The 14,284-nt window shown below is 33.4% G+C and overlaps 1 protein-coding gene across 9 annotated transcripts in view; it reads right to left on the bottom strand.

Annotated features, from left to right (window-relative positions):
* RELCH (RAB11 binding and LisH domain, coiled-coil and HEAT repeat containing) overlaps positions 1-14,284 on the bottom strand; it is a 120,553-nt gene that overhangs the window by 38,014 nt on the left and 68,255 nt on the right. For all 9 annotated transcript variants that reach the window (XR_013525936.1, XR_013525937.1, XM_008979915.5 and 6 more), the window contains 7 exons: positions 13,438-13,509; positions 10,788-10,928; positions 10,216-10,380; positions 7,392-7,539; positions 2,858-3,014; positions 2,155-2,278; positions 258-306 (listed from right to left, as the gene is read on the bottom strand). Coding sequence is in view for 7 of the 9 variants with exons in the window: in XM_008979915.5 (XP_008978163.2) it covers positions 258-306; positions 2,155-2,278; positions 2,858-3,014; positions 7,392-7,539; positions 10,216-10,380; positions 10,788-10,928; positions 13,438-13,509 (856 nt within the window). In the remaining 2 variants the exon portion in view is untranslated. The remainder of the gene's footprint in view (positions 1-257; positions 307-2,154; positions 2,279-2,857; positions 3,015-7,391; positions 7,540-10,215; positions 10,381-10,787; positions 10,929-13,437; positions 13,510-14,284) is intronic.

Genomic DNA, 14,284 nt, shown 5'->3' with positions numbered 1-14,284 from the left:
AGCTCAGCCTTACATCAACTTGGTTACAATGAAGGTATATATTTACAATCAGATCGACAGGGATTAATGTCACTGCCACCTCATAGGAAGGATATTAGATGTGATACAGTTATAAAAACCAAGAACTCCATAATATAAATTTTCCATTTTGATTATACTTGCAGGTTCATTTATACAATTTATAAATATGGAGATTATAGTATTTTTCCTGCACAAAGAAATGCAATTGTTTTTAAAAGTAATAACGACAAACTTACCAATATTTTCTTCAGATAGTCTTAAAATCTCCTGGAACTGAGGTTTTACCTAAGCAACCCAAAGAAAAGATCAAAGTCTCAGGTTCAATGGACCAATTGATTAAATGAAATGTCTACTACCATTGCTACTACTATTTTTTTATTTATTTAGCTTTATAGATGACTTGAGTCAAGTGGTCAGAAATGCAGTAATTCTTAATCATGAGTCTTAGGATAAAAAAGTCAAGTTACCGAAAATAAAAACTTTAAGGATAAATTTTTGAAAAAGATCAACTCAGGTTAACTACTACTTTCTGAATGGCCTCTGGTTTCTCTTATTAAATTAAAATAATTTCCAATATGATTTTAAGTGGTTGTAATTACTGCTTTCTAAAACTGAACTTGGTTATAGAAGTATTACTTAGGTAGATATTATATGCTTAGGATTATTGAAAAAAGCATTTGGCTGTATTTTTCAAAAATGAAAAGGAAATTTCAGTCACTTGAGGTGTTCAGTAAGTATCATAGTCATCATGTGATATTTGTCTTAATCTTTTATTGTAACTCCTCAAATTTAAATATGAAATATAGAATTTAGTTTTAATATTTTAAGTTAGAACCAAGACTTGCTTAAATTTTTTATTATTAAAGTTATCACAGATTTCAGGCCACTGAAGACAACCACTTACTGTTAAGTGAATAAATGGATTCCTACTTGCTTTTCTAAAAAAAAAATAGCCACTTGTTTTGGAGATAATCAAATAATTTTTGCCAATACTGATAACAGGGAAATCAAATTATATTTGTTTAACAACTGAATGCTAGTGAAAAACATAAAATAATTTTATTTTCCTATAATAACATCAAGGTCTGGTGTTGGCCCTCCTCTCTGTGGATGAGGCATATAATTTATACATTTAGCTTAAACTGAGAGAAAGACCAATGTTAAAAGATCCATCTACTGAATCTTACTTACAGAAGTAAAAGACACTTCTATAAAAATTCTTCATTTTTACACATGAAAAGACTAAGCCCAGATAATTTAACTTATTTATTAAAGGTCACAAACATTAGTCAACAGATCACAGGACCGTAACCTAAGTCTTCTGAATTCTGTCCAGTTCCTTATATTATACTATTTGCTTTAAATGTTTCAACTATAGATTTAATAGTAAAGAGCTACACTAAATCAAATTTAATAATTAAAATGCTTACCTTTTAAATGTCTTTATTAACATTTGATTATGGAAACTATATCTTTTTATGTTTTTTTATTAGCTCTCTAAAGAACTGGCTTAACAAAATGTTATGAAGACAAATGCTTTAATAGGATTAATGAATACATTAGGATCTAATGACATTTCAATTTTAATATCTGAAACTATAAAATAACCTGTATAGGCATATGTGACAAATGATACTTTTGGTAATGACTGAAATATGTAGAATTTATCTCCAGTGTCCATGCTATTTTAAGAGGTGGTATCTTCGCAGCAAGTTTTATATATAAGTTGCTGTGGTTCCACAATCACTTGAGGTTTTTACCAAAGTGTCCCGAGCAAACAGCCGCTTCCTGAACCGGTGATATTAAGTACCAGCAGCACATTCAAAGGATTGTGGTTGAACTCCCTAGCTGACACATCCTATATTGGAAATCTTTGAGGATATCCACAATGAGTAAAGCTTATATCCAAGTCTGGGTATGAACTAACCTTAGGCGAAATCATCTTCTGAAAATCAGTAAAGATAACAATATTACCAACTAGAACTTTTTTTTAACTATCATAGTATTCTATGATACTAAAGAAGTGAATTAAATAAAAGAATGGTTCATGCTTTTATTTACTCTGTTACAGTGTTCACACATTACATTTCTATGTCTTTTTCATATAAGAAAACATAGAATACAAGTTTTTACCTTAGTGTTTGTAAAAATTTTGCCAAATGTCCGGCAAAGGCGCCAGAAAAATCTGGAGAATTCATGGACACAGGCAGTTGAAGTAACATTAATTTTGCCAACTATTTCTATAAGTTGTGGCAACCTGAATATGAAAGGAAAGAAAAATAGGCAGGGGATACATATAAATTACTGTTTCCTTGCCAATTTCTGAAACAATGCAAATCTAATAACCTCTTCTATTTCATTCTCTGAAAGGAAAGGCATTGTTTGGGACCCTCTGAAAATGTTGTGAGATTACATTATACTGTATACACTTTAAAAAATAAATTTTAACTGTTTGCCAGAAAATATATGGAAAATGGTAGAAATCTGAGTACAGAGTTAATGTGACTCAAATCTATGGATCTGATGCTTCACATAAGAGCTTGGCTTTACATGGCATCATTTTAGCCTCAAATATGAGAAGTCTGGATGTAGTTTAAAATCCATTGCCACGATGGGACAAATGAGATGGCAGATAGATCATCTGGATAAAATACAGCAACACCTTCTTCTCAGATAAATTACATATCCAATGGTGTGAGTCCTCTGTGTCCTAAAGGTGTTTACCATAAATGATGCCCAGTTACATTTTAAAAGTTTTCTTATATTTTGTTCTCAGGGCCATGGCTAAATATAAGAGTTATCATCCATTCAAAGTAATACAGAGGTAGTAACTTACAACTGATTGACAACCCACAGTAAACTCTCCCAGCCTGTTGTACCCTCCTGTTCCAGCTGGTAGTCATAGAGTTGTAGTAGCACTGCCAGTTGCTCACGACTTCCGATAATAGTGGACACATCTTGAAGAGGTGACATAGGCCGAGGAAACCTAGTCACTATGCATAACAGAAGCAAAATAAATCATATAGAAATTGGCATTATGGGAACTTAGATATTCTATTGGAAGGAAAATAAGATCCTTCCTCCACATATTTAATTACTTTCTTATTGTAAACTTAAAATATAAAATTGAAATATACTAATGAAGTCATTTTTTAGGAAAATCAAGAAATTCTTGTAATATGAGAACATATCCAACAAATATCCAAAGATTTTATGAGACTATATAGTTAAATAGAATACCGTAATAAAATGATTTGCTATTGAAGAATAAAATTTCACTTACATTAAATTAACATCACTCCAAAGATAATACTGTTAGCTAAAACACGGATTTGAGTTTGGTTTTTAAAAAATCAGAAATATTTGTAATTCTCTGGACTGTTTATGGCAGTGAAATAGTAAATTGATAGGATGTTTCTTTCAGGGAGTAAAGAACTAATAGGTTAACAGCAGGGAAAAAACTGTTTAATACCAGAGAATAATAATATAAAATACCTTAAAACTTTAGCTGAACAGGTTTAAGTATTTAATTCTCAATATTAAATGCTTTTTTTTAAAAAAACACATTTTTCATAGTTTGAAAAATATTAAAGCCAGCGACTAGTAAGATAAGGCAAAGTGTACCCCAGATATTATAACCAGGTCCTATGTTATATACTTTGAATGCTTTTGGAGAAAACTGAAAAACATACTTTTAAAATTCTATAAATAAAACATGAATATATATATATATATATATATATATATGCACACACACACACATATACATATATACACATATATATACACACACACACATATATATATACTAGTATATTTGGAAAAGTTTAAACATATCAATAAAATCTATGATCTACAGATAGTCATATCAGTTTTTTTTGAATGGAGTCTCATTGTGTCTCACCCAGGCCAGAGTACAGTGGCACAAGGTTGGCTCATTGCAGCCTCTGCCTCCTGGGTTCAAGCAATTCTCCTGTCTCAGATTCCCAAGTAGCTGGGAGTACAGGTGTATGACATCACACCTGGCTAATTTTATATTTTTAGTAGAGATGAAGTTTCACCATGTTGGCTAGGCTGGTCTTGAACTCCTGACCTCAGGTGATCCACTGCTTTGGCTTCCCAAAGTGCTGGGATTACAGGCATAAGCCACCACACCTGGTCAGATACTAGGTTTTATTAAGTATTAAGGGAACATTGCTTGGATAGGTATTCAATAAATAATGCACATCAAAGTTAGGTGTTGGTCAGAAACTTCTAATGGAGGCAACTCCTACATAAAGTAAAACATCCTAAAAAGACACAAAAGGATGAAGCATTTCTCAAAACATATTAATGTCCTAATGATAAGTATTAAACTTAAGAAAATTGAAAATTGCACCTAATTCTTAAAATATTCAATGACAAAACTAAGATGTTATTGTATTTCTATGCCGTACCAGGCATTTAACAATGTATTAAGTACAAAAGAGGTTATTTCTGGCTATCTGAACTCTCTATTTGCTATTATAATACACAAACAAAGAAATAAATGTGGATAATATGGTATTCCTCACTATCTAAGGTTTCTGCTTGAATTCCCAGCCCAGGAATCACACAGATTTGAATGGTGAAGGATATTTGTACTTTATATTTCTGTACCATATCAAAGCATATCTGTTTTAAATAAGATTCTATTATATTGGTAATATTTTGCTATTCTATGATGAAAGGAATGCTATTCCTTCAAAAATATTGATAAGTTATTGGAAAATAATAAAAGGTAGGTCCAACAGAAGCAGAGCAGTGCCAAGAAAATAAACAATTACATGGATTACTCAGTGATTAATAGCTAAGCAAACAGAAGGGTCCAGGAGCCTTAAAATATTATTCTCTTTAACTGCTATTTAAAAAAAAAATTGAGTGTCTAAATTACAACACAGAAATGTTCCCAGAATGCAATTTTAATAGGCTGGCAAAACACTAGCATTATATTGTCAACAAAAAACCATAATATTGAACAAAATAACAGATGTCATGAATCTTCTTCCCCCAGCAAAATGTAAGCTCTATGAGCAGAAATTTTCATCTATTTTATTCATAATTGTGTCCTAAGTATCTAAAACAGTGCCTGACATAAATATTAGTTAATGTTGTATAATAAATTGGTACTAAAAATAATTATATGGGTTACCATTTTTATGAGAAAACAAATCTTCATTTGTAACAAATTATAACCCAAATTATATGTGTGTGCATATATAAATGGACATATAGACATGGATATACCACAAATGAGGATATAATAAATCCTCATTTATAATAAATACATTGTAACCTAAATGAAGGTATAGTAACATTAACATTTATAGCTACTGTTGAAAGTTAGAAAGTTAAACTGAGTCAACAAGAATGAAAAATAAAGGACAATCACAAGAAAAGGTCACGTAAATGTTAGAAGGAATCCCACAATTATTAGAAGGAGTATGTTCAGGATGGTACTGTTCCGTCTAATCTCCAGCATAGACTTGGCAATAGATGACATTTAAGAATCATTTGTTAAATAAATGACAGAATGATAAATATTATGCTCCACCTACCCCCCAATTTTTATGTTTAAGTCCTAATCTCCAGTGTCTCAAAATGTGATCTTATTTGGAAAGTGTTGCTATAGATGTATAGGTAAGATGAAATCATACTGAAGTAATCCCTTATCCAACACAACTGATGTCCTTATAAAAAGGGGAAATCTGGACACAGAAACAGGCACACAGAGAGTATGCCACGTGAAGATATAGGCAAAGTTTGGGGTGATGCATCTACAAGCCGAGAAACACTAAAGATTGCCACCAAACCACCAGAAGCCAGGGGAAAGCCCAGAACAGCCTTTACCCCATAGTTTTCGAAGGAACCTACCCTGCCAACACCTTGATCTCAGACTTCTAACGTTCAGAAGTGTGAGATAATACATTTCTGCTGTTTAAGCCACTCAGTCGGTGGTACTTTGTTAAGGCAGCCATAGTAAATGAATACAGAAAACTAAAAAAAAAGGGGGAATTAGAAAGATAGGAAAATCCCTAGGCAGATGAAATTCTTGAATGAGTAAGAGTAAAGGGGTAGAACCTGAAGTGGCCAGCTGTGAGAGCTTTATGAAATCTTAAAGTTTAAATTTTCATTCTCCTCAATAATATTATTTCAAAACGTTAAATTAACAAACCATTCATTCTCAATTTTCCAAATGAAACTGACATTCAAATAGTATACTATTTTTATCATGTGGCTTCATGTATCTTTGGACACACTGTATCATACTCCAAAGATTATAGGTAGTGTACAGTTTACTTTATATGAAAATGAAATTTTAGGCTGGGCGCGATGGCTCAAGCCTGTAATCCCAGCACTTTGGGAGGCCGAGGCGGGTGGATCACGAGGTCAAGAGATCGAGACCATCCTGGTCAACAAGGTGAAACCCCGTCTCTACTAAAATTACAAAAAATTAGCTGGGCACGGTGGTGCGTGCCTGTAATCCCAGCTGCTCGGGAGGCTGAGGCAGGAGAATTGCCTGAACCCTGGAGGCGGAGATTGCGGTGAGCCGAGATCGCGCCATTGCACTCCAGCCTGGGTAGCAAGAGCGAAACTCGTCTCCAAAAAAAAAAAGAAACCAGTAAGAGACATGGATAATTTCACAACTTGGAAAAGGCTGCAAAGGTGCCTGATACGTAGCAATAGCGTGTCTATAGCATTTGTCCTGGAGGTTAAGATGAAACATGGTTGTCAATTGCCTGCTAAGTTTCAAAGGTCATTTACTAGCTGCCTGGAGAGTACAATAAGAAAATACTGGCCTTTGCTGCAAATTTTATGTACTTCTGAAAGTAAGTCACATTTCCTCTTTGAATAAACAAAAATTCTGCCACCGATGCTTATATTTCTTTCTAACAAGGACATAGTAGGAAAAAGTAATTACATTTGGTTTCCCCTATTAAAAATAAGAATAAAAAGTTGGAGAAGAAAATATAAAGAAAGCAGAAATGACAGGCTTCACATACTGGCACTAGTAACTATTAAATGAATCGTTTGTTGACTCAGATCTATTCATGGAAGGAATTACTTATTTCAGCTTCCCTAGAAAGGCTAAAAAAAGCTATAGATTAAGAGCAAAAAGAAAGTATAAATATTATAAAACAAGACCATGGGGCTTGTCCATAAAAGATGAAGCCATATTGTTTACCTTAGGTATCATATAATCTTATGACCACAAGATTCTACACACATAATACATTTTAGTAATTATGCTGTCATATAAGGTGATTTTTAGATTTTTAATAAAAAACAATTCTTCGGGAAGCTAAGCTGCTAATATTCTACATTTTCCTTCCAGAATTTAACTTCAGTACCTTCTATCTGTGGCACTTCACCATGAAGTTTGGCTTTGCTGGAGAAAGGTGCATTCTGCAGCACTAATGCAAAGAGAGATGGGATCAAGGACTGCAAGGCAGAAAGATACATGTGGAGCTTGTGTTCATCCAGCCCATGTTCTCCTTCCTGAAACATAAGGAGGTGGAAGCTAATTTTAGTCTTTTGAAGATACGTTGCTAATTGGATTTATGTCTGATGTTCTTCCTTTCTGTGGCAAATCGAAGATTTAAGAATCTGTATGCCGGACTCAAACAAACAGTAAGGCATTATAGAGTGGCAGACTCTTTTACATGGAAAACTATAGTGTAAATGTCAGTCATCTCCATTTGTAGGGAATGGTTTTTATAATTTTACTTTTTCATTACAGAAGGCCTTATCTTTTGAGATTTTATAAGTTAGGGTTAAGAAATTAAAGTAAGACCCAGGAACCCCTTTATCTTTTTACTTGTTAGAATTGATACATAAATAATTGAAAAATACAATATATTATTGTGAACAATGTTCACCCTACTGTGCTATCAAACACTAGAATGTAGTCCTTCTATTTAACTGAATTTTTCTATTCATTACTCCCCCATCTCCTAGTTTCTGTTAATCACCATTCTACTCTTTACCTTCTTGAGATCAACTGTTTTAGCTCCACATATGAGTGAGAGCATTCAATATTTGTCTTTCTGTGCCTGGTTTATTTCACTTAACATAATGTCCTCCAAGCTATCTGCTGCAGCAAATGACAGGATAGCATTCTTTTTTTATGGCTGAATAATATCCCATTGTGTACAGACACTATACTTTCTTTATCCATTCATATGCTGATGAACACCTAGGTTGATTCTATATCCTATTATGAATAGTGCTGTAAGAAACATGTAAGTGCTTGAAACTCAACATGTGAGTGCTTGAAACTATGTATCTTTTCAATATACTGACTTCTTTTCCTTTAGATATCTACCCATTGGTGGGATTGCTGCATCACAGATACTTCTGTTTTCAGTTTTATGAGGAATCTCCACACTGTTTTCCATAGTGGCTGTACTAATTTACATTTCTACCAACAGTGTACAAAGATTCCCCTTTCTCCACACCCTCATCAGCATCTGTTACTTTTTGTCTTTTTAATAATAGTCATTTTAACTGGGGTGACATGATACCTCATTTTGGTTTAGATTTGCATTTCCCTTATGATTAGTGATGTTAAACACTTCTTCATATACCTTTTGGCCATATGTCTCCTTTTGAGAAGTGTTTTTTCAGATAATTTGTCCATTCCTTAATTGAATTTCTTTTGTTTGTTGCTGTTGAGTCCTTACACATTTTGGTTATTAATCGCTTGTTGCATGGTGAGTTTGTAAATATTTTCTCCCGTTCTGCAGGTTGTTTGTTCACTCTGCTGATTCCTTTGATGTGCGGGAGCTTTTTACTTTAATATAATCCCATTTGTCTATTGTTGCTTTGTTGCCTATGCTTTTGAGATCTTTCCTTAAAAACCTTTGTTCAGACCAATGTCCTGAAGCAATGTTTTCTTCTAGTAGTTTCATGTCTTACATTTAAGTCTTTAATCCATTTTCAGTTAATTTACTGAAGAAACTGTCCTTTCTTCAGTGTATGTTCTTGGTGCCTTTGTCAAAACTGAGCTGGTTGTAAACATGTGAATTTATTTCTGGGTTCTCTACTCTGTTACACTGGTCAGTATGTCTTGGTATTTATGCCAATGCCAAGATGTTTAGTTGCTACTGCTTTGAAGTATATTTTGAAGTCAGGTAGTGTCCTTTTTCCAGATTTGTCCTTTTTGTTCAGGATTGCTTTGGTTATTCAGGGTCTTTTGTGGTTCCACATAAATTTTCAGATTGCTTTTTTGTTATCTGTGAAGAATGTCATTGGTATTTTGATAGGGATTGCAATGAATCTATAGATCACTTTGGGTAGTATAGGCATTTTTAACAATATTAATTCTATGAATAACTGAATATGAATTTTTTTTTTAACATTTCCTTTTCAATTTCTTTCATCAGTGTTTTATAGTTTTCATGGCAGAGATCTTTCATCTCTTTGGTTATATTTATTCCTAGGCATTTTTTTTTAAAGCTACTGTAAATGAGATTGCTTTCTTGATTTTTTTTTTTCCAGCTTCTTTACTGTTGGCATGTAGAAATGCTCAACTGCTAACCCAGCAGCAGTTCATGCTGTAATACTTCCCCTCTCCTACTTCCTAACTCTTTTTTTAGATTTGGCACATAATAAGCACTAAACAAATAATAGTTTCTCTTCTAGTCTCTAAAAGAAACTTTTAGAATGAAAACTGGATCAATAAATTTCTATTGTTTCATCAACATTTCTTTAATTCTTGTATGTGGGAAAAATAAAAAGTTCATTTTAAAAATGAGGAATGAATTACTGCAGTGGAATAACCATGGTTAAAGCAATTTGGATATTATGTAAGAAAGCTTTAGAGACTCATTTTCTCTGCCTTCTGGAACTAGAGTTGATACTTTATGTAAAATATTTAAGTACTCAGAAGGATCAATAAAGCGCTGGCTTTCTGAATAATGTAGGAGTTACTTCCATGAAGGTGCATTTTAGCTAACAAATGCACATCATGCCCTTTCTCCTCCTCTAGCTTTAGCCAAGTAAAACTTCCCCAAATCTCTTTCTTGGGTCCAGTCCAACAGAATCTTTAACTGGTAATGTATTAATATGTTAAACAAAGGGCACTTTCCATCTCTGTTCCCTAACTTCTTCCAAGAGGGCATAGGACAGACCTTTTAAATTTCTATAAGCTATGTAAACAAAGGAAGAACTTACCCTGAGAAGTTTTTCAATCTTGTTCAGTAGTGTAAGTATAAGATGAGACTGTAAATTTCCAAGTTCTGTAGTCCATGCAGCGTAAGCTGGTAAAAATACTTGATGTGTAGCACTAACTACTCTTTCTGAGGGATCACCCAAGGCTGATAGCAACAATTCAAAACCCTGACAATAGGAAACAGGCAAATGTAGAGTTTTAAAAGGATAATCGTAAATAAGATAAAATAAAAATTTCAGTAAATTAAAAAATGTTTTTAAGCAAGAAAGAAGGCCATCCATAATCCTAGCCTTGCCATGTATCCATTGATGAGCAAACCAAAGAGAAGGTGCAGTAAATACAACAACTCTTGCCAATTGCCTGCCAGAAAGCTGTGGCAGACACTATATATGAACTGTAGTATTCTCTCCTCTGAGCAGCAACATTGAAACCAGGCAACCATCCCAAATGACTAAAGTTGACACATCTGCCATTCCTTATGATACAGTATAAAGTATCTAATCCAGAGATTTGGAATATTATATTACTTGGAATTTTATAATGGAGTAAAATGAGTTCATTCTGAAATACATACCTGTTGATATTTGTCTGGGTCATCAATGTATCCCATAATGATACCAAGGCTTTTGATCACAGCTTCTCTTACCAAATCTGCCTTATCTTCCATTAACATTTGTTGCAACATTGAAAGAACCAAAGAGCTACGGATTTCCTTCTGAAAATAAACATGTTTTTACTATTTATTTACACTTAAGCACAGAAGTATAGAAATTAATATGACAAACATCAGTGTGGTTAAAATTCAGATTAAACACGTATTAACATTTTTATTAAAAATGCTGTGGAACTGCTGATGGACAGAGATTTTGCTTCAGATCTTTGTTTTTTTTAAGACATAAAACATTACAGATAAAGCCAAAATATTACCACCAAATCCCTTCCTCTCTAGAGGCAATAACACCTACTCTGAATTTGGTATTTATTAATCATCTCTCAGCATGTTTTTTGTATCTTTACTAAATATGTAAAAATCTCTCAAATCCTTGCAGTTCACACTCGGAGGCACTTTCGACAAATCAACAAAGTCTACTACAAACTCTACTACAAATGGATAATGACTCTCCTGTCACTATTTGTTCCACTCAGAGAAGAGCACTGAGAGTTACAACAAGAGGAATTACAAAAACCACTCTGGCAATTAGAACATTTGTCTGTGATATGGTAAGAAAACATAATAAAATCCTGGCATTCCTATTTCTTTGAAGAAATGGGAAAAAAATTCAACAGGATAATAAAATATGAGAGTGAACCTGAGAAGTACTTAAAAAACTACATTGCTCTTTTATTATGCTATTATTTAATATAATATACACCACTGCCTGCCTTGATTTCACACAGAATATTTTCCATTATGATAAAGAGTGTTTTAGCTTGATGGCTGAGGTTAGGATAAAGAGCTACCAATATATAAATTCATGCTCCTCCTATCCCTACTTGTACTATTATTGCGGTTTAATCAATCTATAACATTCTTAAAACATAAACTTGTTTAAGTCCTTTTCATGTATAATAACTAGGATAAAATAAAAATAAAGGCAGAGGACATGGCTATTTTCAAAAATTTACAGCATGATTTGGTATATAGAGTAAGACTTGAGAGACTTTTTTAAAACGTTTGGTTTTCACTTTTTAGAAGCAAAAATACAGGCAATTTTAGCATATCTTAAACACATTTAGGTTGGTGAATACATAACATCTTTTGTTATATATTTATTTAGTTATTTATTTTTTAGGCTAAAAATTGCCCTAAAACACCTTAAACTATCTTAAAAGGGCTTATTGGTTGGTATCAGCACAAGACGATATGACAGAGGTAAATAAGCTTCAAGTGGGCATTTATACTGATTTCGGCTGGGGTCAACTGTGGCAATTAGTTTTAGTATGCCACAGGGACCCCACCAGAGCATCGATCAGGAGGCTTTACTCTAAGCCATGAACACACTGAGGAACTGCTGAAGTACAGAGATTTTGCTGCTATCAGTGACAGTGGGGTATACAGAAGGCAAGTATAGATACACTGAGGAAACATTATATCTATTATTAATACTGCTTAGTATTCTAGGAGTAGAGTAGAACAGCCTATTTATCCTTTGAGAGCAAGGGATGCTCATCTGTCTTGGAACAATAAATAATAAGATGCTCAAACCCATTTGCATCAATCTTTCTATATGATTTACCACAACAATAAGGTATTTTCTTCTATCAGAAAAACATTTTAAAAATTTCACCATGCCTAGTTCCTGGTTGAAGGTATGTGAAAATAAAAACTCCATGAGACTGTTAGTAGGAGTATAAATCCATGCTCTTCCAGTTTTATCACTGGCAATGAATGCTGTCTACTTGTTCTCCTTGAAGTGACATTGTCACTCCATCTAATTTCATGAAAATGTCTGCGATATACCAAAGTCTGAATAACCAGTTTGACTCTAAGTGGTTCTGTGAAGTAAAATTGGTGTCCCATTAAGAAAAGCAGCTAGTTGAGCTCATAACTCAAATAACTGCATAAGTGCTTTTCTTGCAAATAGCTACAATTTTTCAGTATGTAGCAAAGGGTTTTTACGTGAGTACTTTCTATTTTGTCTCACTGAATATTAAAAACATGCATGCTTCAAGGGTCAAAATTTAGTAAAATTAATAATTTTACTGATTCAGCAATCTCCTTTTTAGGTGAAATTGGTTTTTTCTGCAAAAGCATGGCAGTAAAGAATCCAATAATTATTATAATAGTACGTTTGGGTGCCACTGCCCTGATGAGTGCTAATGCAGCAGCATTTTTGCCCATCCATGCTTTTGCAACAACAATACAAATTTCAACACGGGGAAAAAGACAAAAAGTGTCTTATTATTATGAAAACAGTTTTGTCCTCATGGACCATTTTGGAAGGATCTCAAGAAAACCCCCAGGGTCCTCAGACCACACTATGAGAACCGCTGATATAGTTTAACATATTGATACCCATCCAAAATTAGTGGTAATGTACCTATGTGTTTGCAATGCCATATTGTATTAACATGAGTCTTTTCTCTTTTAGATATCTTTTCTTTATTAAGACAGCGTGCTTAGGAAATATTTGGATTAAAATCTATAAGATATTCAAAAAAACGTTTTTCTTTGTTAAAAAAAAAACAGTTTTAAGAAAAAAAAAAAAAAAGACAATTCTTACAGGAAGGTAAGGTGCCAGTGCTCCACAGGATTCTGCCACAAGCAGTCGTCTTTCTGGGTATTTGTGATTAATCTAGAGCAAAATAAATAAATAAATCAAGTATAAACAACACACCCTCCCTTATTCCAAAAGAGAATTACATTTCACCACAAATCCAGTTAAAAATGCAATAAAACTTTTTCCTTTTCCACTCTGGGAATCCCTGTGTGACTATACCTGGATCAGGAATGAGGGAGTGAGGGAGAACCTAAACGTGAGGTTACAGGGATCATCTGTTAAAGAAAAAAGGGAAAACCAAAGGTGAAAATTTGGCAAGCTATCTAGAGATTAAGGGCTTGCCTAAGACTAGGCTTTCCTTAGGACATCAGTAGAAATCAGGACCTTTCCCTAGCTATAGTAGAATATTTTTAAATTTGGAAAACTCAGCTTCTGAATCTTATAGATACGAACTATAATATGTACCAGTCTTCTTTCTTCAACCTAAGGGATGAGGAAAAGTAAGTTAATGATTTGACCAGAGCCCTTACTAGAAGTATGATTGTATTTTTAAAGTGGACTTCAATCCATTCCTCTGTTTGCAAAATGATGGGGTTTTGCTATTGTGATGACTACACTGAACCATAACTAAAAATAACAAAAAAATGACACATACTGGGTTTTGTTCCCATATGTCTTCTTCATAGAATATAAATCTTTCTTTGACTGGAAAAGAAGTATATCTGTTCTCATATTCCCATATGAAAAGGTGACATAATTCATTAATGTATTGGATGCCTAAAATTAAGAAAAAAAATTATATAGTAATCTACTGGGCAACAAACTGGAGGTAGGCGGCTAGATAGATCCC

This window comes from Callithrix jacchus, chromosome 13 (genome assembly GCF_049354715.1).
Source record: "Callithrix jacchus isolate 240 chromosome 13, calJac240_pri, whole genome shotgun sequence".
In the NCBI taxonomy this organism is placed as follows: Eukaryota; Metazoa; Chordata; class Mammalia; order Primates; family Cebidae; genus Callithrix; species Callithrix jacchus.
The sequence above is the reverse complement of the archived record's forward strand: the minus strand, read 5'-3'. Positions and strand labels throughout refer to the sequence as shown.